Raw genomic sequence first — 27,072 nt, 5'->3', positions numbered from 1 at the left:
AAATTAATACCTATATTACATAAGGAGTTAATGTCACTGACTCATTGCTAACACTTGATTACCAATGATCGTTAACTCCTATTTGATCCCAACCAGCAGTATGGTATTCTCCTTTGTTTCATTTTTAACAGTCTGACATAATTTCAAGATCTCTTAAAAAAAAGTCACGAAGAACATTTATACTTTGTATAACTTTCTGATTCTACTTACACAATACTTTGGTAGGAACTAGAAATCAAGAAAAATTCCAGAAAAGAACAATTAAACCCAACAGGTAGTAGGTACTCAAAGAAAAATATAGAAAGTTTTTGACCTTTGAGAGATCACACATTTTATTTTGCCATCTTTTAAAATCGTTATATTCCAATCATTCTTTATGCAGTCTACATCCTTCAATACCTAAACATTCTTCTCAGTAGAGTACTATAATGAGTATACTTAAGTGAATAGTTCCTCTCAACATCTTAACTTTTGTAGGTCACTCTGTCTCATTATGTAGATACAAAAATTTTCAATATTTTGAGTTTTTCTCCCAAATAAGTCTGTTTCTTGAAGTACTGTCTGTGTTTTAAAAGTGTGTTAGACTCAGCCATTGTGCATGTAAAAAGATTCTTCGACGCACCCGATCCCATCTGATCTCAGAAGCTAAGCAGGGTTAGGCCTGGTTAGGACTTGGATGGGAGACCACCGGGGAATGCCAGGTGCTGTAGGCTTAAAAAAAAAAAAAAGATTCTTGGAATGCCACTCAAAACTACTAAATTGGAGAAATTTAGGGTCCCAAATCTGATTTTTTTAAACACTAAGTGATTCTTATGTACACTAATGCTTGAAATATGAATTATATGCAATTACAATTCTAAGCTCTTTGAGAAAAAAAATTATACATTTCGTCTGTAATTACCTATCACAGAAAATCGCTACAGGGAATGCTCAGTAGCAACTAGTTTTTAGAAATGATAAAATGCTATTCATGTAAAGGATAGAGAGTCCTATTCATAACTGAAGGATTATTTGGGGGTCTGGAAACCCAGAATGTGAAAACCTGAAAAGTACTGCTTCTGCAGAAGCATATTGGTAAAACTACACAAGTGCTATGTATGCAACCTCAATATTAAGTACCAAATAGGATGCAGTGTTAGTTTTTGAACATGTATCATATGATTTCTTATGATTTCTGCACACAACTCCTGTAATTTTTACCACTGCCTTGTTTAATATAGCAAGATTGTATTTAATTAATCTCTTAAGAGTTAACATTAGCTTAGTTTTTAAATGTCTAACTACCCATAGCCACAACTAAGCTTTCTAAAAATATGTAGATCAGAATAATAGAATATTGTGAACCAATACCAACTTCTAGGAGGTCCAAGAAGAATGAAAATGATTAGAAAATAGTAATTACATACAGTAAGTCACTACTAGTACTATTATAAACCACAGAGTAAGACAAAGGAAATATAGTTTTCAACCAAAATTGTGTTCTTCACAGCTCTGAACATCAACTGGAGATGAATAATTTTTACCCAAAGCAACAAATCAAATAAACTAAAAGAAAACCTAAAAGGCCATTTCTTTTCCTTCTACAAGGAAACCACGACACTATCAATATACTGTTTACACCAAGACATAATATAAAAACCAAACAATGCTATAGATGTTCAGTGTGAAACAAAGGATTGGATGTTATCCAGAGGATTGTGCAGTTTGAAAGTACTGGGAGGAATAATTGTTTAGAAATAATTGTTTTATTCTCATCAACATAATGACAGAAACTATGTAAGTACTACATTTAAGTTTTCATTTACATTATTATGACACTTGTTACTACTCACTACAGTAAAGTTTGTTAAAGCCAGTATAACGTTAAGAATGCACTCACATTAGTAGCATATGTCTTTCTTGAAAGGTGTTACTAACAGAGCCTTCACTGTATCAAAAATAAAAAATTAAGCTATAGTTACCTAGGCTTGAATCTATTCTGGTCTGAATTTTAGTCTGTAAATTCTGTGGTAACAACTATACTACCCTTATATAAAACCAACAGCAACTATGTAATTTTATTTATAATTACAGAATAAAAGATTGCAACTATATAATTTTAATTATAATTACAGAAAGGGTTAAAAAGTCTGACTGTTTACAATATTAAGTTGTACTGACTTTTCTTATGGAACAAAACCATATAATTTAACTTTCTTGAAAAAGAAATATCAAGGTAATCTAAAAAAGAACTTTCTTGAATGAAATAGCCACAAGTGGCCAAATTACTATGAGAGAATTATTTTTGTTACCAGCAAGGAGTCATTAAAATCTTAGCCAACTATATCAAGTAAATTGACAAGAAGGAATACATATTTCTCTGCCAACATAATGATGCAGTATATTTACAAATCAAATCCTATGGCATAAATTACTAGTTAGCTACTTACCCACAGTATACCAACTAGCATCTGTCAACTTGCTGATAATAGCTTCCTGAAAGGATCCATCAGATGTCCTTGTTTCAACAATAGCTCCAACCTAAAATATAAAATTAAAATTTAATTACCAAATTTAAACAAACCAAATAATTCCCACCAACTACATGACTCAGGTTGTCAAAAAAAAAAAAAAAAAAAAAAAGATACTTATGATAATTTTACCTTATATTGGCTTAGATCTTTATTATTTATAGTGCTCACATATTTATCACGCAATTTGTGCTCCAAAACACTTTGGAGTACGGTACCCATTATTACCCCTATTCTACCTATTGGAAATTGTGGTTCAGAAAGAAAACTAATTTGCAGAATCCAGGATGACGATGAGAACACAGTCTCTTAAATCTTACTTTAGAGCTTTTACTGTAACACACTGTCTTCAAGAAAACTGCAGAACATAAGAACCGAAAAACCATAAGACACAGCAAAAATAGCTTCAATTTTCTTTCACAGAGATATTGAATTCAGCATTTGTATTTCAGGGACCTTTTCAATAAAGGTTCCCCTGGAGAGAGAGGGGTGGACCAGCTGACCTTCTTTCAGCTTCCAGACCTTTGTATATCAGATATTAACCAAAGCGATACGCTGACATAACAAAGATTTATTACATAAACAAGTGGCGAGAAATGGATGGAAAACATAATATAGGTATTTATTAAATTGAATTATGAAGTCAACATAGTTTACTTGGTAAGTAATCTTATAACAACAGAAGACTCAGACTTATGATATTAGTACATTACTTAGCAAGATAAACATGTGTGGCAACAGGTAAAAAACAAAATGAAGCATTCGATCCACGAATTCAAAACCAAAAGTGGCTGAAAACTCTTGTTTATATATTAAATTAACTTTTGTAAGATGTTTACCACTCTCAACAGCCATTGTAAATCATAATTTATACTAACTACATAACATCTCATTTGTATTTGTTTCCTGAATAACATTCTTATAAAAATTTAAAATTGTATCTACAGATGTAAAATTCAATAAGTTATTGTATGAATTTCTAATTCACCATTTCAGATTGTATTTTATTATTATTTTATTTATGCATATAGCACCCAGTCTTTCTTGGTGGTCTCCCATCCAAGTACTAACCAGGCCTGACCCTGCTTAGCTTCCGAGATCAGACAGGATCGGGCTTGCTCAGGGTGGCATGGCCACAGACGTCATTTCAGATTTTAAACTGTAGAATATACGTACTCTTAAAGGACCTTTTACTTGGTCATCTTGCACCAATTGTGTAGTATTGTCCTGTTTCAGGAGTACCTGAAAAATATTTTGCGTAATAATTCATGTTACTCTTTAAACAATATATTTATGGTAACACTGTAACAACAATGCCTTTATGCATCCTGTGGTTACTTCTGTTATAATAGTTATTACATTGTCTTATAGTTATGTTGTCTCTCATTAACTGTGAGTTCCTTGAAGGCTAGAGTCCTCCTTCATCACTAGACCCCCAGCAGCTGGCAAATGTCATACATATTACAGGCACTTAATAAATGTTTGCTGAATTAATGAACTATAGAAGATTTATAATCTCTAGTGATTATTGTAAAAGCTTAAAACTGTCTTCATTGCTTTCTATCAAGAAATCATAAAAGGTTCTGTCACCAAGTATACAAAAAACAATATCAACTTTACTGCCTACATTAAGATAAATTAAAACCAGAACTTTCTGGGGCCTTTATTAAGTAAACCTGAATAATAATCATGATACATAATTTAGTTCTAAATAAGTACTCTTTTCTACTACAGATTCTCCTAAATACACAGGGTAACCATCTAAATAAAGTACCCAAATACAAAATTTCTAATTCTAATTCTAATTCTAGGTAATGTTTGCTTAGACCTCCCCAAACAATCAAAGTATTGATTTTAAATTGAACAAAGAGCCACAATACTAACAAAAAAGTTTAAATTCTCAAAAAATTCCAAGTAAATATTTAGTAATCAAATCCTGTCTAGCTGACAGAGTAAAAATACTATATGAAACAAAGAAGAAATTAATGTCAAATGATATCCTAATAACATTTGAAGTTTCACTGGCAGATCAAAATATAAACAAATTTTATAACAATCTTAGGTAAATCTACTTATCCACCAAACAAAACATATCCTTCTAGTTCTTAAACTTAAACATGCATCAGAAACACTTGCAGGGCTTGTTAAAACACAATCACTAGACCATATCCCCAGAGTTTGTGTGTGTTTCATTTTAAACAGGTTCCCAAGTGAGTATGATGCTGTTGGTCCAGGGCCACAGTTAGAGAATCACTGCTCTAGTTCATTTATTCATTCAACATTATTTTGAGTGCACACTCCGTCAGGCACCTCTTTAGGTGCTGAGGATAGAAAAGTCAAACATTTCTTCCTTTCATGGTGCTTAATTTTTATAAGAAAAGATCAGATATGTAAGTGAAAAGAAAATTGCAAAACTGAAAGTACAGCATGATCCAATAATGATGACAACACCACTATTATGATATGCACATCACTTGGTAGACCACATCATATCTCTTTATAGTATCCAATATAACTTTCATGAACTTTATTACATCAATCTAAAATGTTAAAAATGTTTGTAATAAGCATGAATTACTTTAGTAATCTAAATAACTAAAATTATTAAAAACATTTATACAGGAGAATTACTATAAGGAAACAAAAAATGTTAATGGTAGTATTTGAGAGGTAAGCTATAGGTATTAATCTTTCAGTATGTTTCTATATTTCCAAATATTGCATGGGAACAATGTGTTAACTTTTTTCCTGGTCATCAAAGCATCTAAAAAATAAAATTCCTAAATTATTTTTAATGCTATCTTGAAAACATAATTCCCACTGTATTGTTTTTCCTAATTACATGAAATTGTCTCAGCATGAAAATTATAAAAAAAGGAGCAAACAGATTATAGCCTAAGCAAGCATGACACCACAAATAGGAAAGATCCAAATGAAAGGAAGTATCATGGACATAGTATTTTCATAGAAGCATTTTGGAATAATTTCTCATTTTGAGTTCTTTATTTCTCAAATCTTAATGTGTTTTTCCTGTAGGTTTAGATAAAACAGTGCTTTCACTTAATTGTGACTCAATAAGTAATGGTTCAATAAATAAAATGCTGATTTCTAGTTTCCCCCTCCCTAACTTTCTTCACTCCAGAGTTAATAAAGCTGTTGCATTTTTAAAAAAAAATTACCTTAACTTTTACCAGCCTTTTCACAGTCTTAATTTTTGCCTCACAGAAGGCACCCCGGTACTTGGCACTGACATCTGTTCCCACTGTCAGGTAGGCAGGCTCATCCCCCGCCTGAGGAAAGGAACATAAAATGTGAATTTCTCTACTTTTCGCTCCTCTAACTTCAAGACTCATTAAAAGGTTCTGTGTTTAAAGTACTAAGAACATTAATACTATTTGCTTAATATCATTGATAATATCATTAATATCATTAATATCATTGATTTAAAATACCCCAAAGCACTATAATTATTAATAATATTTTTTATAAATTATATCCTGATAACACAAAACATTTTATACTGTAACTGGGAAGTATCAGTAGGGAAATATAATAATGTTTTATTCTCCAGATACAAAATGTTTCAATAATTCTACAACTTATTTATTAAAAATAAGAAAAAACTGGAAAAGTATAAGTACATGCATATTAAATGTCTCATAAAACTTTAAGTTATTCAATTATGGCCTCCAGAAAATTTTCTTTTCAAATTAAAAGAAATATTGCTATTAAAATTAACACTAACAATACGTAATTAAATGTTTATTAATATAGCTACATAAAGGTAACATATAGATAAATGAAGCCAATCCTTTGATAAGATTGTTTGAAAAAAATCCTTAGCTAAAAGCTGCATTTTAAATGTTTAAATCTAAATTCAGCTGATGAATGCAGAGATATGAACTGATGATTCAAGACTTATAGCCATACCTACCTAGTCTACCACACTAATCTTCTTGGTAAATGTAAAAAAAGTAATAAGCTTTAATGAGAAAAGACTATTTTTAGCCAATGACCACGATAAGAATGATACATTGAAAGGTATGAGAAATTTTATTCTAAGATTCATTTTAATCTCGACAGTAACAGAATGATTCCTATCTAGTCTGTCATTTTACCTATTTTTTTCTAAGTTAAGTGTATCCATACAAACTTGATTTAACGTTGCCAAGTGCAAAGGTTACATTGTAACTTAAAACAAATACTTTTAAGTCCAAAATGATTTCCATTTTCCAGTTTTCCCAAGTAACATTAAAGAAGGTTACATATGTCACTTTGAGGAGAAAAGCAAGAGAAAATTTGGGAAAATGATATATTTCAGAGTTTAATACATTGAAACAGTAAATGACTAAGGGATCAAGTATCTTTTAAAGTCAGTGCATTTACAAATGCAAATTGAAAAAAAATATTTTGGCAAGCATATATCTGACCTGCAACACTTAATGCCACAGCACTACAGACTGATTGCTATACCTTCAGTTTCCTTTAAATATCACATACGAAGTTTAAATATTAGTTGTCTTCAGAAGAATATATATATTTTTAGGTTGAATATATGTTTAAAAATATTATAACAATTGAATTACACTATTAGTTTCAATTCACCTTCCAATATTTTAGCCACAGAATTTCACTTTATCCCCAGCAGAAATGATATCTCTCTTACACAATCCACATATTCTTTCCTTAGCAAATCGCATTGGCACTGGGGAAAAATAAAAATTTTAAAAAATTCCCCAAAGAACCAAAGCAGGACAAAAGCTTTACTTCTGCAAAGGTTGCTGCCAACACAGGAAGTGCTTAAAAATACTAGCCCAATGGACAACAATGGAAAGGCTGCCACAGCCTTTCCAAAGTGCTATCGCTTCGGAGAGGGGCCGAACTGACTGCATTTAGGCACAATGATCATTTCTCACTCATTCAATACGATCTCCTTTTCAGAAAGCGCTGCTTAGTAGAGGAATCAATTTTGAGTAGCAAAAAACAATAAAAAAATAAAATGACATTCCACAGCAGCAGCCTCACGACAGGCAGTGTCCAGGGCACGAGGTTCAGAGCAGCGCTGACTTCACTTACCTTCATTTTTATTGGTGACCTGTGGGGTTCCAGCTCAACGAGCTATCTTCTCCGTCACTAGAACCATGGGGAAGGGAAAGAAGCATAGAATCAGTCTACATAGGGGAACGACCCAGGGAAAGAAAGTAAACAAACCCCAATGGGAGACGGCAGAACCCTCACCAACGAAAGGATAAGATCCTCTTGGAGGGTAACCAGGACTCAGGAGCTGGGGGGCAGCCCGTTTTGCCCTGGAGTTCGCTAGCGGCCCACCGCGCCCCCGCCTCGCTCTCCACTTGGACCCGAAATGCTCAACTCGGAGCTCCAGGACCGATCGCTCTAGAAAAGGACAGGGCGCCGTTTGGGTTTCCCCGAGTCCCCGACAGGCGCGGTCGCCGAGCCTTTGCTCCGCCGCCCCCCGGATACCTCGACTTCGGCCCGCGCCCCGCCTCCGCCGATCGGCCCCCTCGGCCCGCCCCGGGCCCGCGGTGGCGGCAGCGGAGTGTCACGGCGCCATTGCTCTCCTTCCTCCGCTCTGCACCATGTCAGAAAGAAGCAGCTCCTCTTCACCCGAAGGGGCAGGGGCCGCGGCCTTCAGCTGGAGGCGCGAGAGCCAGGGGCGACCCGCGCAGGGGGAGGGGGCCGGGGGGGCGGAGAGGAGGAGGGGAGGTGGCCCGGACAGTGTGTGGGAGGGGAGGGGAGCCGCACAGCGGCAGCCGCCGCCTCCTCCCGCGTCCGCCTCAACTTTTTGTACAGCCCAGAGAGGGACCTGCCCCTCAGCCTCTCCAGGTCCTGCTGCGGACTCCACCGGGGAGGACGCGCCGCGGAGTTGGGGGCCGGCTCCCTAAAGCAGCCCGCTCCCTGCGGCGCGGAAGCAAACTTAGCGGCGCGGCCAGCCCCACAGCCATTTTCCCGGGGAAGCGGCCGAGGAGGCGGCTGCAGCGGCGGTCCCTGCACTTGCTGCCGCTGCTCCGGGACGTGCCCCTTTCCCGGGGCTCGCCGCACCGTCTGCCCAGCATCTCCTTCTCCACCTCCAAAGCTTCCAACTGCACCGGGACCCCGGGCAGCAGCAGCAGCTGCTATGCTGCTTCGTCCATTCAGTGTCCCCCGCTTCCCTCCTCCCCACCTACCAACTGCGGGTAAAGTGCGCGCTGTCAGCTCCCGAGTCCTCTGTCCCACTGAGCCCCGTGGGCCCCTGGCTGGGCAGCACCACTCCCGGCCGCGGCGGCAGTTCCTGCGCCCGGTTCCCCACTCGCCCGATTTACTGCCACAATCCACCAAATAACAAGCTGTTGAGCAGACTCGCTTCTACACGAACTCCTATTGGCTGCTCATGACGCCGAAGAGCTTCGGATTGGAGCTCGCTACCTGCCGTCCTCATTGGATGTAGCTCTGAAACTTCACGGATTGGTGCGAAAAACAGCAGGTAGGACATCTTCCACTTGTAATTGGCTGTGTCCGAAGGCTAACATTACTGGAGAATCAGGTATTGAGTAAGCAAGTCTTGAAAACTGATTGGAAGAGACGACTCCGGATGTGCTTGATTGAGCACTGATTGGTAAATTGAAGGGTCAGGAAGAGCAGTCCCGCACGAGGATTGGCAGTGGAGTGTCCCATGGAAACCGAACCCGGAGCTGCGGCCAGGACTTGCACGGGGGCGGGGCAGTGTCTTTCCAAGGCGCCTGCGCTAAATCGGCTTCTCGGCGCCATTTTGTCTGGGCAGCTGTGGCCGCAGCTCTATCGCATTTCACGTTTCTGGTGAGTCAGGAGCACAGTTTTTCTCCCATAGATTCTTTTCAAGGCGGCACCCATCTATGGTTTCCTCCAAGGCAGCACCTACTGAAGGTCAGAAGAGTCGCGCGTCTTTTAAAAAGGTCAGTTGGAGGCTATGGTCGTCCGATTGACTGGGGGATGGCGCAGCTCTAGCAGCACCGGCACCGGAAGTTAAGGGGCCACAGGGCAGCCATGGCAAAGTTCTCCCAGCGGCGGGGTGGGGAATGGGGGGGGGCGGGATGAAAGGGGGCGAGGCTTCCTCTCCCGCCGCCAGGGAGTAAGAGGCGCAGGGGACAGGCACATCTCTTTCTCGGGGCTGATCCCTTGTCTCTTTCTCGGGGCTGATCCCTTGGACTCCACTCGAGAACATGAGAGGTTTTCTAGAGTTTGTCTGGCTTCTCTCCGAGCAGTTCTTCCTCCCTTTGGACATGCGTTTCGGGAATTCGTCATATTCTCAGCCAAGCACCTGCCACTGGCTCTGGGCGCCTTCTTAATTAAAATAGAAAAGGCAAGGTACGTAGACATATCCTGCGTGGGGAGAGGTGTATACGCGTGCTCCTCACGCAAATAAACTCCGGTTTCGGAACGCTGAGGAATTCACTTGAACAGACGCTGCCTCTTTGACTTTAGACAAGCAGCTGTTCCACGCTGCATGAGGTTATGCTACTTTTTGAAAGGAAGTAACAGTGTTTTCGCAGGGACAGAAAACACCTTGACAAAAGGACCTCCCAGACAGGACCTTGTCAGAGCAGCCATTGATCTTGTTCTATTAGCAGAATCTTGTGTTCTGTGAAGTAAAAAACGTTTGAAATGGTGGAAATAGAGTATTAATTGGCAAGTCATTATGAAGAATGAGATAATTGGGAAAATGGAAACTATCGCCTATAATTTACGTTGACTAAATTTACTCAAGAGAACATTTTAACTAAAGACTCAGTTTTTCATTCATAAAGTGATTTTTCTCAAATTTACTTATTAATAAGATGAACTGTATATTAGCATTTTTATTGAGTAATCTAGTCGCACTGATGTGGATATCTTCTTAAAATTATCTCCTAATACTTTGTCTTGAACTCTGTTACTCTGTATTGTTGAGGTTCCAGAGTAGAAAATGATTGAGTGATTTAATAATTGTTGGGTTTTGTTGGCAGTTGATCTGAAGAAAACGACCTTTCAGAGACAAATACCTGGAAGTATTTCTTTTTTTCACAATAAACACCTTCATTACAGGAGCTAAGACACGAGGAGGATTTATTTGCCTTTCCGGGTCTTGATTTTCCTCAGATAGAACTCCAGCTCCTTGCCCTTTAATGCGTAGCCATCTGCTCAGCCACACTGACCTGGTCTTGAAGCGATGCATGCAAGAAGCTTGCCTTGCTGGAACTGCTCCTCTAGAAGACTGCTGATTTTGGCATTCTTTTTCCTTTCATCGTATTTCTTCTGAATTTTCTTTCATCGTTTTTTGTTTAAAATCTCTTCCTCCTCAGGAGTCCGCTTGGCCCGCTTCTTGCAGCCCAGGGGCAATGCATAGTGGGATTTGTACCACTGTCGGTAAGGTGTGCTGTCAATGAGCACGATGCAGTTCCTTACTAGGGTCTTCATGCGGACCAGTTAATTGTTGGATGCATTGTAGAGAACATCTATAATCCTTGCTTTGCGCATACAACGCCCGGAGCCTCAGAAGTTCCCGTCCAGAATCAATGCGCGTTACTTCTTGTTGTTTCCTCGGACTCGGACTGTGTGTATGCAGCTGCGGCAGGGGACCAATCTTAGTGTTGTCAGCGGGTCGTCCCAGCTCATATTTTCACTTCTTGTGGTAGGGCTTTCTCTTGCCCCGGGTCTAGATGCCCATGGCTCAGCGCCGGCTGGAAAGAGAAAATGCAGATCATGGTCCTACCTGGAAGTATTTCTGAGGTGAGTTCTTAAATCTGTAAGTATCTTTAGAATTGAGGAGAACACCTGGAAAAGTTTTTTGTGGACCAGTAAAGTAGAGCCATTAATGGCAAAATGGAAGAACCATAGTTGAAAGATGTTTCGTTTGGTCAAAGGTTCAAGTGAATCTGTGTAATTAGCTTCCTAATGTGATATTTTAGAATGAAATCTCAAACTTAGGACATATGACTTTATCCATTCATACTGGTCCCATTTCTGGACTTAAGTACTTAATGTTTTTATCATGAAATAATATGAACATTTTTGTGAATTTTTTTCTTCCTATTTAGAAATTTGGCATTTAGAAAAACTATTTCAATAAGTTTAGAAGGGAAGTGGGGTTTTTTCCCTTAAAGAAATTAGAAACAATACTGCTGAACTTCCCAGGGGGTAATTACCTATCATTCTACTATGAAACTTTCAATTATTGTCTGATCAAAATAACGTATCAATGGGCATTGGGAGATTACTAAAAAGCCAGGAGTAGAACACAAAAATCTCTTCTATTCCCTCTACCAAAAGGTAATTACATTTTATTCTGAGCTTATGTTTCATACAAAGGGGTTTCTCTTTTTCATTGGTTTTCTTTTACACAGTAAAGGTCATTTGAATCATACTCATTTTGTCACCTATGTTTTTGTATATATAGAAAACATTGGGAACATAAGAAATATTTTGTTCTTAAAGCATTTTTCTTGGCTGCATAGTGTTCTATAAGATAGACATATCATAATTCATATAACTTGATCTCTTGATTTTTCTCTTAATAGCAATGATATGTTTGATCGACTATCCTTGTGTATATTTTACAAGATTTTGCATAAGAAGTGACATCTATGGCTAAAATTTCTGGGCATCTAGATCTTCCTTCACTTATTTCTTTAGGATAAATTCCCAGAAGTGGAACTATAAGGCCAAAGAGATTACGTTTAAGTCTTTTGATCCCATGCAGCTGTCCATCAGAAAGCTTTTGCTCTTCTTGCACTTACACTTTTTATTGTCATTTCTGCTTTTATTACATTTTCTATTTTTTTTTTAAGTTTATTTTTCATTCTATAATAGGCATTTGTACAGTGAAACATTTTACTACACAGCAGTGACATTTAAAGTTTGTGAAAAACAAATTGTTTTTAAGGTATAGTTGCATTTAACTTTTTTTTGGTTTCCCTGTAGCCTTCTCTGATGTTTTCCATCCTTATGTGCAGGCTCTTGGTGATTTTGTGCCCTCACAGGAACCTTTATATGCCTCTTGGCAGTTGTTTGGCTCTTCCCCAGTTTGAGACTTTACTTTCAGAGGGCAGCAACAGAGATTTTAATTGCTATTACATTTGCCTACCTGATACATGATAGATGCTTTGTTAGTATTTCTTATGAATCTGTATGCACTTTTTATACAAAATAGGTAAAATAAGCTAACATATGTTTTCTTTAACAATAATTTTTTCTGAGAACTCATGAGGCTCCACAGAAGCTGTCTTAACCTTCAGAATTATTTTTGTGTTCCAAATATTTGATTTCATACTAAATTTATTTGTAGTTGCTAATGTAGTTTTAAAGAACTCATTAAGAACATTTATTCAGGATTATATTTTCTTAGTTTGTTTTTTTTTAAGACTTTATGATATGTTAATGGAGGGAAACTAAATGAATAAAGCATTGCTAGACCATCTCAGGTATGAATAAAGGAAAATTATGATAGAATTATTTTTGTAAACTATTTCAATGGGCCCAAATTAACAGAATGTTTCCTACAAAATCAGAATTGTCAAATTTTAATAATGTTTCTATGACAGAAACCTATTTTGAAATCAAAATGTTTTATTTATTTGGTCAGGGGTTCCAATGCAGCTATATAGCTAGCTTCCCAATGTGGTATTTTAGACTGAAATCTCAAAATTAGAACATTCCTAAGGATTTGTTTACCCATTCATGTGGTTCCCATTTCTGTATTCTTAATCATGGAACACTGAACATTTTCCTGATTTATTATTTTACCAATGGTAAGATAACCTGACATGTAGAGAGAGATCTCATCAGTGAAAGTGTTTAGAAGTGAAGCAAATTTTTTTTTTAACACATTTCCCATTTGTCCCAAGAATACTCACTGATGGTGCTTGCGGCTGCAGCCTTTACCCTGAAATAACTCGTAGATATAGTCCTAACCTTACCCCTAAAGTTTGCCGTGAAATATCTCACTTTTATTATTATTTTTGCATTGCTCTAGTGTATGGATAGTCTTTGGAAACAAATGACATCATTCTATTTATAGCATTCTGGTTTTAGTAGTGATATTTCCTTTTACAAAATATAGTAATTCTCTATCGCTGAAAATGTCAAATTTTAGAAAACATAGCATTCCTACACGTGATGTTAAATTAACACTGGCAGTGAGCTGCACTTTTTTTCTCTAAATGGGAAAAGGGGTAATGGAAATTTTAAAACAGTCTGTGTTTTGAGTATGTGGACTATAGCATACTGAAATCTAAAATAAGTCTTTATCTTCCAGAGTGATCCTCATTTTATGGAAAACTGAAGGAAGGTTTTTCAGTTTTAAAAGCCTTGGATTTGCTATCTATTGAAAATTCTGTTTCTGGTAAGCAGTTTTACTTAACTATTCTGTAATAATCAAGATCAGCTATGTTACTATTACATATGTCTCTTTTGAGAAATGGAATTTGTTCCATTGTACAGCTGTTTCTGTAAATATCTGTGTAGAAAAGTAGAATAGTGTTGTGTTGAATGTAGCTGCTTTCCTAATTTCATTTTTTTTTTGGAAAGTTACAAAGTACATATTTGTAACCAAAGCATCCTTTATAGTCTCTGTATGTCTTTTGCCCTATTAGATGTCACTTCTGATTTTATGGCCATATTGTGTCATAGATACTGGATTTCATTCATATATGTGTCTAACTAAAATGACAGCATATTTTAGGATTTGGATTCAAGCTGATCTAGGTTACCTGGTAGCATTCCTACACGGCAAGGATCTGTGCTCAAGGAATTTATTGTCAGTAAAAGGAAGAACATAATTAAACATGTGAAAAGTAAATAAAAAGTTATTTAAGAAGAATCGATTTGGATAACTAAAGATTTAAATCATGGCTCAAGAATAATAGATTTGTGAAAAGTTTATTATGCAATCAACCTAAATTATTTATAAGAAGACATTATTTTATAATGAAAAACAGGAGTTTATTTAGTTGAAGGATTTTCAAAGTTAGAGAGATATAATCTGTAAAATTAGAAGAAAAGATATTCTAAGTGGATGGAATGTTGTGATCAAGAATGCAGTTATATAAGAGAAGCTAAGTTTGGGACAGTGAGTAAACCAGTTAGGAGAGGATGACTGACTAAAGATTACATTGGGAAAATTGTAAGACCAACATATCAGTGTTTCTAAAATTAGCTGAACATCAGACTTGTGTGGGGTGCTTGTCCTCTGTACAGGTTTGGCAACCTCTAGAGAGCCTTGAAAGCCGAATGTTTGGAAAAAATGACAATTAATTTTTGTTTTGTTTTATTTTCAAACTTTACAAATCACATTGGAACCAATCACTTTAATCCTACCCCAACATTAGATTTTTAAAATTTCCTTCTTCCTTGTCTGTATGTATATTCTTTCTTCGTCCTTTAACATTGTAACAGCATTCAATATGACTACACAATTTCCATAATAATTTTAATTAATGTCTGAAAATATTCCATCAAACTTTTATCTTTAACTGCATTTTTCTATTTCCTGCCCGTTTAGTTTCTAGTTCTTTAATATTGTGCTGCAATTATCATGTATGTGCATACAATATTTTCTGTCTTTTGGACTGTTCTTTTAAGATTGATTTAAAAGATCATTGTGTAAACATTTTTATGACTCTTGAAACATTGCCATGTTGTTTTCCAAAAGAGTTATACTGTCACCATCTCTGAGAGTTTAACAGCCAGCATTGGGTAATCTGTAATCATTTTTGCTAATTTAATAGGTGAAAAATATATTGAGCTCTTTTTTTCTGTGTAATATTTTTGTTAACTGGTCAGATGAGACTTTTTTCTATAATCTCACTTATTAGTAAAAGATGAGTTGCCTAGTCAAGATTTGTCCATTTATATATGAGTGATGATATTTTATTTTTTAATTCTTTGAGTTTATTATATACTATTTAATCATAATTTGTTGCAGATATTTTTCCATATAGACTTTTAATTTTAGTTATTTTTGCTGAAGGTTTTTGAACAGACTCAGAGGGTTGTAATGTACACAAAATGTATTACAAAATTATTTGGAAACAGTGTCCAGTGTGACTGAAGAAATGACAAAAGAATTGGAGGTGGGAGACAATTAAGATACTGTTGCAGTGGTGTCAGCAGGAGATGAAACTAGAATAGGCCCTGGAGAGAGAGGAATAGGTAAGAGATTGTGAAGAAAAAAAGTTGACAGCGTTACATCTCTTAAGTGATTATAGAGGTAAAGAAAGAAGACAAAACCCTCAAGATTTTAAAGAGCAGGAAATAGATCATACCATTAACTAATACTGAAAGTCAGGAGAAGCCACTGTTTGTTAAGGAAGATGAAATCAGTTTTAAACATGCTAATGAGGGCTTGAATGTCCAGTACACAACTATTCTTTCCTTTCTCAAAGTGCCTGTGAGGCCCTTAATCGGGACAAGACATACACTTGACCTCGTATTTTCTGTGTTTTGACCTTCCGTTTCATTCGGGGCTTTCTTATTTCTGATTTTTAAAGTACAACTTGAAAAGTTTAAGTGGGTTAATAAGTAAAGTAAGTGTAGAGAAACCAGATGATTCTCCACCTAAATTAAGGGAAGGTTAGTTTTTTATGATTTAAAAATATAGTTCTAAGAGAGTGTCTCATATATGTATGTTTTTAAATTATTCAGATATGTGGGGTGAAATATTTTTCCATCTTCTTACTCAGAGGACTAAGTTTTGCGTTTCATTTTATTTTGATTTTAACAACATTGAGAGGTAACATAATTCTGTGCAACATGAATGTTTAGTCAATATTCTTTAAATATATGAAATCTAAGAATGTTAATTGTCTTGTTTTGGTTAACAACTTTTATTTCAACAGATGAAGTGTAAGTGTTCAGTTTAAGGGAAGACGTTGGCAATTAGACATAGCAAAATGTAGAATAGGCTAACTTTTGAGTTTTCTTCAAGAGGAAGAGCTTAATTTAACTAGTTAATCTCCATTGGCCTCCTTCTCTTTTTTCCTAGGGCTTTAAAAGTGTTTTCTGTCATTTAGCAAGGGAAAAGTTACAAATTTGTTTTAGAAAAAAGATTTTTAAGTGCTCTGTTAGGTACCAATCATAATATTAATTTTTTTATTTTTGATTCGGATTTTTAATGTTTTCATAGAAGCTAAGCCTTTTGGGATGCTATATGAGCTTATGAAATTCGAGCTACTTTGTTACATGTGTCAGGACTCTCTGACCTCATTTAAATAAATGTAAAAAAGTTTTCCTGTCTTTGTGCTAGCTTTGAGTTACAAGGACATAATCTATTTATAGATTGAGAAAAAGTAATTAATACATTCAGAAATGTTTGTGCATTAGTTGTCAGCATTGTTAGTTTTTTAATGACTATGTGATTATATGTATGTTTTTTTAAATTGCTTCTCTTATTAATCCCTTGCCTCTGGTACCTTTTATTTTTCAAAGATTAAGTTATTTGAGTTATAGGGTGTGGGTCTTCTTCATGCTCCCCATTAGAATAATAGCTTTAAAAATTATTCAAGGATATTAAAAAAGATACCTCCAGCTTTAGAATGTGTAGGTACAGTCAGGCTTTTTGTGGGAAGGGGTGGTTTGGGTCAGATTTCTTAACTTCTGAGCCCCATTTGTAAAACGAGGATTTTTGACCTGACAACGTTGAGATTAGTATTAAATGAGTTGATACATGTAAAGTGCTTAAAATGATGCTAAATGTTTAGGAAGCACTCAGATACTTGGTGGTGTTAGTTTGTAGAATGATGCTGTATAGTGTCTGTCATTCCAAGAATGTTTTAAAAGAGTATATTATTACATTTATATACAGAAATAAAGCATTTAGACTTTTTGCCTCTGATTCAGTACCTTCCTGAGCCCATCAAACTCTTTCTAAACCTCCTTTTTCTCTTCAGGTATGTTTGGTGCAGTCACACTAAAACTATCATGGCTCCCTGCTACAAGCTCTGTGTTTTCTCAGTTCTTTGTTTTTATTCATACTTTTCCCACCATCTGGAATGTTGCCCTATTGCCGCATATTCAAGAGCTACTTTTTAAGTGAAGCTTTCCTTGATAACCTACAACTGTAGATAATTGGTCCATATGAATTTCATGTATTTCTTCTTACATTATTCCTACTACTTTCTATATTTTAGCTTTTTATGCACTTTTTATCCACTGGGATATTCTTTACTAAGTTATGACATTCTTATAGGCAGAGAACTAACTACCTAATTCACCTTCGAAGGTTTAGAACCTATCAAAGTTCTTGGTATTTAGTTGGCACTCATTTGCGGAATTAAAGTTTATAAAAGGTATAAGCAAGCTAAAAGATATTTCACTGACATGCATGCCAGTGAAATGTGCTTTGTCGGTGTTTGTACACAAGGAACGTCTTGCCTTTTGAGCTACTTAAAGTGAGATCACTTGAGGTTTTAGGAATTGGGTCAGATTCAAGGTCATGTAGTGGGTAGAGCATAATGGGGACTATCCACAGGTCAAGAATTTTTATTAGAATTTCCCCCCCCCCTTTTTTTTAAAAGAGTATGTCTGATTAACCACCAGAGGGATTGCTTTTTTCGCAGTAACTGCTTTTTCGTAGATCTGCATGCCCATTAATCTTCCTCATCACCAGTGATCCAAATTTGTGAAAAGTTTGACTAGGACTTGGTACATCTGCTGCCAATAACAATATACAAGCCACATGGCTCGTTCAGTTATTTAACTCATAATCTCATTCTACAAGTACATTTTGCTTATCACAGTACCATTATGCCTCTCAGCATGAAAGTAGGGATAGGCTGAGATAAGAAACTGGGTGAGATATTTCATGAAGACACTTACTTGATTCTTGGTTATTATAACATCGATAGGGTCTTGGCCTCTAGATTTAGAAGAAATGAGAATGATGAGAAATGGGGAGATAAGTTAAACTATCAGCCTCATAATAGGCATTCATAGAGCTAAAGTGGCAATTATGTACTCTTAGCTCAAATTCTCAGAACTTTTACAGTAGTTCAGTGATATGTTGGATTAAGTATCCTAATATAGAAAACACTGTTTGAAAACCAGATGTTCTGTGCTCTGATCGTAAGTCTGTTCTCATTGGTTGTGACTTGGAATATACTTTACTCTGCATGAGTGCTTACTTTTAAGAGTATAAGGGGTATGGGGCTAGGTATTTGTAGTTCTTGATATGTAACAGTTCCAAGCCACTATATTTTTCAAATAAGAATTCCTAAAAGATACTTGTAATATCTGAAAGATTAACTGATGTTTGATAACCCCTGAGAATCAGAAGTATCAGACATTAACTCCATAATTTTAGTACTTAAGGAAGTTGCTTCCTACCATGTAGGATCAAATTCTGACAAGTTTAATGTCTTGCCTACCTTTCTGTTTTATTTAACAAGTGTTCTAAATGCTTTCATTGGCTGATAAAACATATTTGAAATAATAGCTAAGCAAGTTCAGATTAATTTTGTTATAGTAAAGTTTCTGTTTTCTATATACATGTGTACTGGCCATACACACAACAAATGAAAGTACTGGGTACTCCAGTATTTTTTTCCTGTATCTATTTTTTAAAAATCTATTATAACCCAGAAAATTGATTTTATGACTTCTTATATGGGTCTCAGCCTGCTGGGATGGGGTGGGGGGTGGGTTTGACTAGATAATAATGCTTTACATTTATTTGGTAGTTTAACATTTTACTGGGTACTTTGATACATACTAATATACCCTTAAGTACGAAAACCTAAAAGTTAGGATACAAATTAATTGTTATCTGTAAATGCTTTGTTTCAGCAGCAGTGGAATTGGAGGGGGCTGTGAAGGGTGGCATGGGGGAAATGTTTATTTCCTTTTTTCCTTTCGTTGGCTTTATGTTATATTTGGTAGTGTTAATTTATTGAGTCTACTAATTCTAACGGTCCACTTAGGGATTTATATTCCTATTTTTTGTATGTAGGATTACCTCAAATCCTGTGGCAAGCATATACAAAAAACTTTTTCCCCAAGTAGTTTCCCTCAAACCAAACCAGAAATCTTTTTTAAATCTTCATGTTTCTTAGTCATAAAACTGCTTCTAGTGTTTGTATAATTTTGGTGGCTTAGACAGGTCAGGGAGGGGCTTTTATATGGAGAAGCATAACAAGAAGAAAAGCCATCTTTCTGTTTCTTATTCCTCTATGTATCATATGATATTGTCTTAAAGGCCTTTAAATTGCCAGGGGAACCTTGGTAACCAAGGCAACCTTTTGCTGTTTTCCTCTCAGATGTGAAGTTCTGCATTTTATTACACCATCAAGAAGAACTAGTCTGTTACCAGTAAATACTTAAGCCACAAAACTTGCTTCTCTATGCTGCCAAGTACTTCCTGTTTTTTCATGTTTCCATTTAGGGAAAAGAATGAATTTAGAGTAGATGAGCCTGAGTTTCATGTTTAAAGCAGCTCTCCTGATATTCAGTTTGGAAGCTGTACAGATATCGAGATAGAGGGGAAATGGCACATCATACCTACTTATGAAGTCATTTATCAGAAAGCTTCAGTTGGCTTCATATCATGAAAGAGGATTGCCAGGAAGAGATACTTTTGTTGTCAGAAATAATTAGCATACAACTTGACAGCGTTGTGGCTTGCCTTTAGATTAAATATATTTTGTTTGTGAATGAATCATTACATTGCCTGTGAAGGAAAAATTCCATGTTCATTTCTAGTAGACTTTTCTACAGATATGTAAGAATTGCATTCAGCCACATTTACTCCATTTTCAGTAGGGACAGGTGAAAGGTCACATGGTGATTAGAATAGAAGTAGGCTACATTGTGAATATAGAATATCTGTGGACAAAAAAATACAGTAAAATGATTTTAATAATCTTTTACAATTAAACTTGTGAGTAAAAAGAACAATAAAGTGATGGATTATCTGTCACTTTTTTGTCCTATGAAATCAATTTCTAATTAAGTGTTAATAGAAAGTGTCAGTAGAACTTACTTTCCATGTAAACTTGAATCCCTGATATTGCTGGAAAGGATTGTGTTAAGGTTCTTTTACAGTGGCAGAGCCAAGTGCTTCTATAAAATTTTCTTTGACCAAATTGACCTGGCGTGCTTTAAGTCAGAGCTATTTTTCTCTTTTTTGACCTGTCAGTAAAATGTGAAAGGTGCTTTTTAATCCCTGAACACTTAAACAATTTGTTCCTTATCAGCTCCATGGCATTTTGGAAATTTGCAGAGAACTAATGCTGAATTTTAAGATTTTTGTAACCATCTACTGTAGTTTCTACCATATACTTCTTTTTTTATCATCTTAGTATGTGCTCATATTTCTGAGACATGCATTTCTTTAAAAATTCATTGAAAAAAAATGTTTTCCTAAATATCTTCATGGCCTACAGCTTCATCCTCCACTTTGCTTTATAACAGAAATCTCATCTGTTGAAACCCTATAATTATTTCTGTTGCTGTGTTCTCCTTTTAATAACCTGTGTTCAAATCAGTGATTCTCAAATTTTATTCATAAGCATATCAAGTACTTTTTCAGAGTACAGATTCCTGGGCCTCGCCTCAGACCTCGCGGTTTCAAATCTGTGGAGGATTCTTATACAGGTGGTCTTTGAACCAGATCGAGACAGTTATCCACCACATGGAGTTCCCATTGTCATCTAAATTCTGTTCTTCCTATTCTTATAAAGATTAGTCTTTCTACTTTGAATTATTGGCTTCTCAGAAGTTTTTTCTTACTACTTATGGACATCCTTAGTTTTCCTAAATTTCCTAAATTCACTGATTGGCGAATTCATCCACCAAATCTCGAGAAAACTGTCCCAAATTCCCTTCCTTGTTTGTCAGTTTATCTTCCTTCCCTTTCCAAAGCATACATTTTTAGTTCAGTATGTATATACAGTATATTTATACATAATAATACATGCACACATAGTTTTAATATATCTTGCTAGTGATTTTAAATGTTCCTTTTTTTTCCCCACTGGGGAAAGAATTGTGTTTTACTTAACTTTTTAAATCTTTCTTGGCAATGTGACACATTGTAGGCATCCAAATGTTTGCATTAATTCTTTTCTACTATCACTTGGTTGCCGCTACCAAAGATGATAGGTTATCATCTTTATATCTCTGATTCTCATATACTATTGCCCTTTCTCTAAATTATCAGTATTTCCTTGGTACCAGCTTAAGAATAATTTCTTTCATATCACATTGGTCTTGAAACCTGTTGGCTTTTCCTGGAAAAAAAGTTTTTACTAATTCTCATTCGGACTTTATAGTTCAACTCCATAGTTTTCCTAAAATTCCACTTTGTGATTTCACATAGTAAAAATCAAAAGTCCAAATTGTACACTTCAAAGACAAATTCAGAATGTGTAAGGACACTTGCTCTTCAACAGCCTTTATATGTTAACCACATTACACTAGCATTTACTTTTTTAAAGAGCTGTTATTTATGAACTAAGGATACATATAATATGGCAATTATATGTATCCTTAGTTAGATGGTCAAAGAAGGAACATTAGTTTTATTTGTAATGTGAATTATCTGTTTAAATCTTTTGCCTGTTTTTAAAAATTGGGTTGTTTTCTTATTGTTGAATTTTTGCAAGTTCTTTGTACATTCTGGACATGTCCTTTGTAAGATGTGTGATTTGCAAATATTTACTTAAGAGTTTTCACTCAGTGTTTTTAGGAGAACAGGAGGTTTTAATTTAGATGAAATTTAGTGTGTCAGTTTTTTTTTCATTTGTGTGTCATGCTTTTGGTATAGTATCTGAGAACTTTCAAATTCACAGAGCTCTTCTGTTTTCTTCTAGAAGTTTTAATTAAGAGTTTGAGGTACATTTTGGCATATGAACACTTTTGAGTTCATTTTTTCATATGGTAGGTATCAAGGTATGATTTGGTTTTTGATGTTGGTTTGTTTTTGCATATGGATTTCCAGTAGCATCTGTGAAAAAGCACTATTCCTTCTTGAATTATTTTTTCATTTTTGTCATTTGATTGACCATATTTGTAAATTTTTTAGACTATTCTGTTTCGTTAATGTCTATTAAAAAAACAGTTCTAAAATTTTTAAAATGTCTATTATAGTAACTTCAGTCTTAAAGTAAGATGGCATGGGTCTTTTTTTCTTCTTTGAAATTGTTTTGGCTATTCTAATTCCTTTTCCCATATAAATTTTAGAAACAGCTTATGGATTTCTTACCACCACCACCACCCCCAACCCCCATCCAAAAAAGAGCTTCTTGTAAATTTGACAGGGTTTACAATGAATCTGTAAATTAGTTTAGGAAGACTTAACAATGATGCTAACTAAGTCTTCACTTTGTTTATTTAGTTCATTTTATCACCAACATTTAAAATTTTTCAACATAAAGTCTTGCATAAATTTATACCTAAGTATTCCTCTTTTGATGCCATTTTCAGTAGTATATAATCATTTTATACATGATGAAATTAAGTAATGTGCCTAAGGTGACATAATTATTAAGTGACAAAGCCAGGTTGAAACCTACGTGAGCTTATAAACCACTAACCTGGTTTTAATTATGCTAGTTTTATTATGAAATTGGTGTGGTTACAGTGATGGTAGAGAGGAAGCTCTAACTTCTAATAAGAAAAATCCCATTACCGTGCTTCTATAAAAGAATTGATCCTCCATAGTTTGCATATTTTCTTAGCTTGGGTTTTTCAGATCTGTTCAAATCATAAACTATACTTGTTTTAATTTACAATCCTCTGACCAACACAGTTGTGAACCAGTGCTTTTAGATAGTTTACCTCATGCTGTTCACTAGTATGAATTATGTCGAATAAAAAATGTGTACCTTTAGCATTTGATTGCTTACTGCATGCTCACCAGTGAAGATAAACACAATTTCTTTTCTTGAAGAACTCCCCTCTGGGGAAGAATACATTTACTATAGTAAACACCATAATAGATGCATAACTGTGGTCAGTGGTAGAACAAAAGCTTTTATTTGAGGTTGAGTATTCTTACTCATTTCATATTTTGCAGTTCCTTTTTAATAGTTCAACAACTAGTGGGAAACTTGTAGAGGACTTTGAGAGGGAGAAATTAATTATTTTAGGCTTTTTTTTGGCAGATGGTTGGAGTCCTTAGGAAAGACCAGTTAAGAAATAGCCTAGCTATGGCGAATTCAATATGAATATGGTAGACTGCAGGAAAGTAAAATAGAGGTCAAGTCTGGGTTCCATTTTCAAAGGTAAGGAATTCAAGTTAGAGAAACAATATTAGGATAGAGTGTTCTACTTTAAGACATGATTTTCAGTTGTGGGCTTTTTTCTGGTTTCTTAACATTTTGTTAAGTACTTTTACAAAGTGAGAAAGGAAGTATTGTATTCTTAATTTGAAGAGTATTTTGTTTCGATTAGTTAAGCATATTGATGACATACAACTTGATATTTCTCATTTATTTTTCAGGTCCCTTTATGAATGGTAGAAATAAAAGCAAATGGATAGTCTTAATCAGATAAGTGCTTTTTTAGGCTAAATATGTTTTATTATTTGTAATCTCTAATCTAAACTTTATTCTTTAACCCATTTCCTGATTGCCCTGCGAATACTAGCTGGCGGTTGCAACATTTACCCCAAGGGAAACTTGTGGATTACAATCCTAACCTTACCCCCAAAGTTTGTTATGAATATCTCGCTCTAGTATATGGATAGTCTTTGGAAACAAATGACCTCATTCAATTTATAGCATTCTGTTTTTAGTAGTGGTATTTCTATTTATAAAATATAGTAATTCTCAAACGCTGATAATGTCAAATCGTAGAAAACGCAGCATCCCTACACGTAATGTTAATAACATCGTTCTCGAACAGTTGTTAGCCAAAGATTCATTTGATGAATCTGATTTTTCCGAAATAGACGATTCTGATGATTTTTCAGATAATGTTTCAGAAGACTGTACAGTCAGGCCTTCGTCCGATTTGGAATCTGATGGAAATATCCCTGCGTCAGCTAACTCATGTCACGCTCTGAAATGGTCAACTTGTGTTATGATTCCACGTCAGAGGTATGACTTTACTGGCACACCTGGCAGAAAAGTTGATGTCAGTGATACTACTGACCCACTTCAGTATTTTGAACTGTTCTTTACTGAGGAATTAGTTTCAAAAATTACCAGCGAAACTAATGCTCAAGCTGCCTTGTTGGCTTCAAAGCCACCTGGTCCAAGAGGATTTCCACGAATGGATAAATGGAAAGACACTGACAATGATGAACTAAAAGTCTTTTTTGCAGTAATGTTACTACAACGTATTGTACAGAAACCCGAGCTGGAGATGTTTTGGTCGACAAGGCCTCTTTTGGATACACCTTATCTTAGGCAAATTATGACTGGTGAAAGATTTTTGCTTTTACTTCGGTGCCTGCATTTTGTCAACAATCATTCTATATCCACTGGTCAATCAAAGGCCCAGGTTTCAATGCAGAAGATTAAACCTGTGTTTGACTTTCTTGTAAATAAGTTTTCAACTGTTTATACTCCAAACAGAAACATTGCAGTCAATGAATCACTGATGCTATTCAAGGGGCAGTTAGCTCTGAGGCAGTACATCCCAATGAAACGAGCACAGTGTGGTCTCAAGCTCTACGTTCTTTGTGAAAGTCAATCTGGTTACGTGTGGAATGCACTTGTTCACACAGGGCCCAGTATGAATTTGAAAAATTCAGCTGATGGTCTGAAATCGTCATGCATTGTTCTTACCTTGGTCAGTGACCTTCTTGGCCAAGGATATTGTGTCTTCATCGGTAACTTTTATACATCTCCCATGCTTTTCAGAGAATTACATCAAAACAGGACTGATGCAGTTGGGACAGCTTGTTTGAACACAAAACAGATGCCAATTGATTTGAAAAAAAGGATTGCAAAGGGGACAACTGCAGCCAGATTCTATGATGAACTTATGGCACTGAAATGGTATGACAAAAAGGAGGTGATAATGTTGTCAACATTCCACAGTGATACTGTGATTGAAGTAGACTGCAGAAATGGCAAGAAAACTAAGAAGCCTTGTGTCATTGTGGATTATAACAAGAATATGGGAGCAGTAGACTTGGCTGATCAGATGCTTGCTTCTTATCCTACTGAGTGCAAAAGGCACAAGTTTTGGTATAAAAAATTCTTTCGCCACCTTCTAAACATTACAGTGCTCAACTCCTACATCCTGTTCAAGAAGGACAATCCCGAACACACAATCAGTCATGTAAACTTCAGACTGACACTGATTGAAAGAATGCTGGAAAAGCATCACAAGCCAGGGCAGCAACATCTTCGAGGTCGCCCATGCTCTGATGATGTCACACCACTTCGCCTGTCTGGAAGACATTTCCCCAAGAGCATACCACCAACATCAGGGAAACAGAATCCAACTGGTCGCTGCAAAGTTTGCTGCTCGCACAACAAGGATGGCAAGAAGATCCGGAGAGAAACGCGGTATTTTTGTGAGAAATGTGATGTTCCGCTTTGTGTTGTTCCTTGTTTTGAAATTTACCACACGAAAAAATATTATTAAATACTGATCATCATATACATTTTTTACATTAAGATTAGAGACAAGTTCTGTGCAGAAACAACTCCAAGAACAGTTATATTTTATTTTCACATTGAAAACCACTTAGATTTTCTTTGGCCTCAAAGAGTTTATGTAAAATTAATGCTGGCAGTGAGCTGCACTTTTTTTCTAAACAGGAAATGGGTTAAAACTTTTTTTTTTTCTTTTTTAGGTACCAGTATCAAGGTTTACAGTAAGCAAGGTACTCAGATCTTTTCTTAGTTAAATGTATGAGTTGTAAAATGTAACAGGTAATTTTACATTAAAAAAGCCAGGGTATGAGTTGTTCTTGAGTTGTTTGTAGTTAGCTGTTCATGTAAAACATTTGCTATTTGAACTACACAGATGCTCAAAGTTCAGCAATGCCCTTGCTGCTAAAAACTCAGTGACTAGATTACCTTCTTAAGAAAACATAACTGAATGGCGTAATACTGTCATGAGCCCAATAAATGGTGTATATATGTGGTATACTTGGCTTGAGTTCAAATTGTTTTTTTTCTTGCTGAGTGCTACTGTTCTGGTTATGACAATTCTTGCAGGCAACAATACTGATTATTCCTCAGTAACCATTCTGTTTACAGAGCACTTCCATGTAGTCTCACTTATCTTTTAGCATAAAATATGGGTGTTTTTATTTGAACTTTACAGATCCAGAAATGTTTTAATTGATGGAATAGCAACTTTATGGATACTTAAATCCACTCCTCACCACAATAAAATATTCTTGACTTTCCAACCTGAAACATGTTTCTTGTGTTACACCTAAAGGTTAACAGTGGCCAATGACCAAAATCACTTCAATAAATACTGTGCAGTAGTGTCAATTGCCTCCTAAGTTTGGTAGGTACTTTTTACCCAACATCCCAGCATAAAATCTTTAGATTCTAGCTGAATGATGGAATGGAGCTTTGAATTTGATTCCAAAGCCTCTGGTTTGCAGTATTTTAACTAAGGAATTTTTAAATAGGCATCAACATTT

The 27,072-nt window shown here is 35.7% G+C and overlaps 2 protein-coding genes and 2 pseudogenes across 10 annotated transcripts in view; 1 reads left to right on the top strand and 3 right to left on the bottom strand.

The window, feature by feature from the left end:
* Positions 1–8,874, bottom strand: part of ARID4A (AT-rich interaction domain 4A) — a 54,395-nt gene extending 45,521 nt beyond the window's left edge. The window contains exons 1-5 of one of the 4 annotated variants that reach the window (XM_039863817.1): positions 8,696–8,874; positions 7,587–7,643; positions 5,690–5,800; positions 3,687–3,752; positions 2,430–2,520 (exon numbers count right to left, since the gene is read on the bottom strand). In XM_039863817.1, the coding sequence (XP_039719751.1) occupies positions 2,430–2,520; positions 3,687–3,752; positions 5,690–5,800; positions 7,587–7,592 (274 nt within the window). In that variant the 5' untranslated portion in view covers positions 7,593–7,643; positions 8,696–8,874. Of the gene's footprint in view, positions 1–2,429; positions 2,521–3,686; positions 3,753–5,689; positions 5,801–7,586; positions 7,644–7,748; positions 7,886–7,991; positions 8,134–8,695 lie in introns of those variants that run through there. The other 3 variants (XM_039863846.1, XM_039863836.1, XM_039863826.1) reach the window with 3 other exon arrangements.
* LOC120604061 (uncharacterized) lies at positions 3,533–3,651 on the bottom strand (annotated as a pseudogene).
* Positions 8,875–9,191: 317 nt separating the features above from the next.
* LOC120603453 (piggyBac transposable element-derived protein 4-like) lies at positions 9,192–26,836 on the top strand. 6 transcript variants are annotated; one of them, XM_039863903.1, is made up of 5 exons: positions 9,192–9,323; positions 9,749–9,851; positions 11,159–11,252; positions 13,777–13,863; positions 22,325–26,836. In XM_039863903.1, exon 5 carries the CDS (start codon positions 24,297–24,299, stop codon positions 26,052–26,054), a length of 1,758 nt encoding a protein of 585 aa, XP_039719837.1. In that variant the 5' UTR covers positions 9,192–9,323; positions 9,749–9,851; positions 11,159–11,252; positions 13,777–13,863; positions 22,325–24,296; the 3' UTR covers positions 26,055–26,836. The 6 variants fall into 6 exon arrangements, with proteins under 6 accessions (XP_039719837.1, XP_039719810.1, XP_039719829.1 ...); XM_039863876.1 differs by having other exon boundaries at positions 9,243–9,439; XM_039863895.1 differs by lacking the exon at positions 9,749–9,851 and having other exon boundaries at positions 9,243–9,439.
* Positions 10,567–12,274, bottom strand: LOC120603893 (40S ribosomal protein S8-like; annotated as a pseudogene).
* Positions 26,837–27,072: the final 236 nt, after the last annotated feature.

Source organism: Pteropus medius, unplaced genomic scaffold (genome assembly GCF_902729225.1).
Source record: "Pteropus medius unplaced genomic scaffold, Ma_sr-lr_union100, whole genome shotgun sequence".
Taxonomy (NCBI): Eukaryota; Metazoa; Chordata; class Mammalia; order Chiroptera; family Pteropodidae; genus Pteropus; species Pteropus medius.
Note: the sequence above shows the minus strand (reverse complement) of the source record. Positions and strands in the feature narration are given on the sequence as shown.

Bases quoted from the DNA above. Each gene is read 5' to 3' on its own strand.
- LOC120603453 (XM_039863903.1), top strand. From the start codon at position 24,297: ATGTCAAATCGTAGAAAACGCAGCATCCCTACACGTAATGTTAATAAC.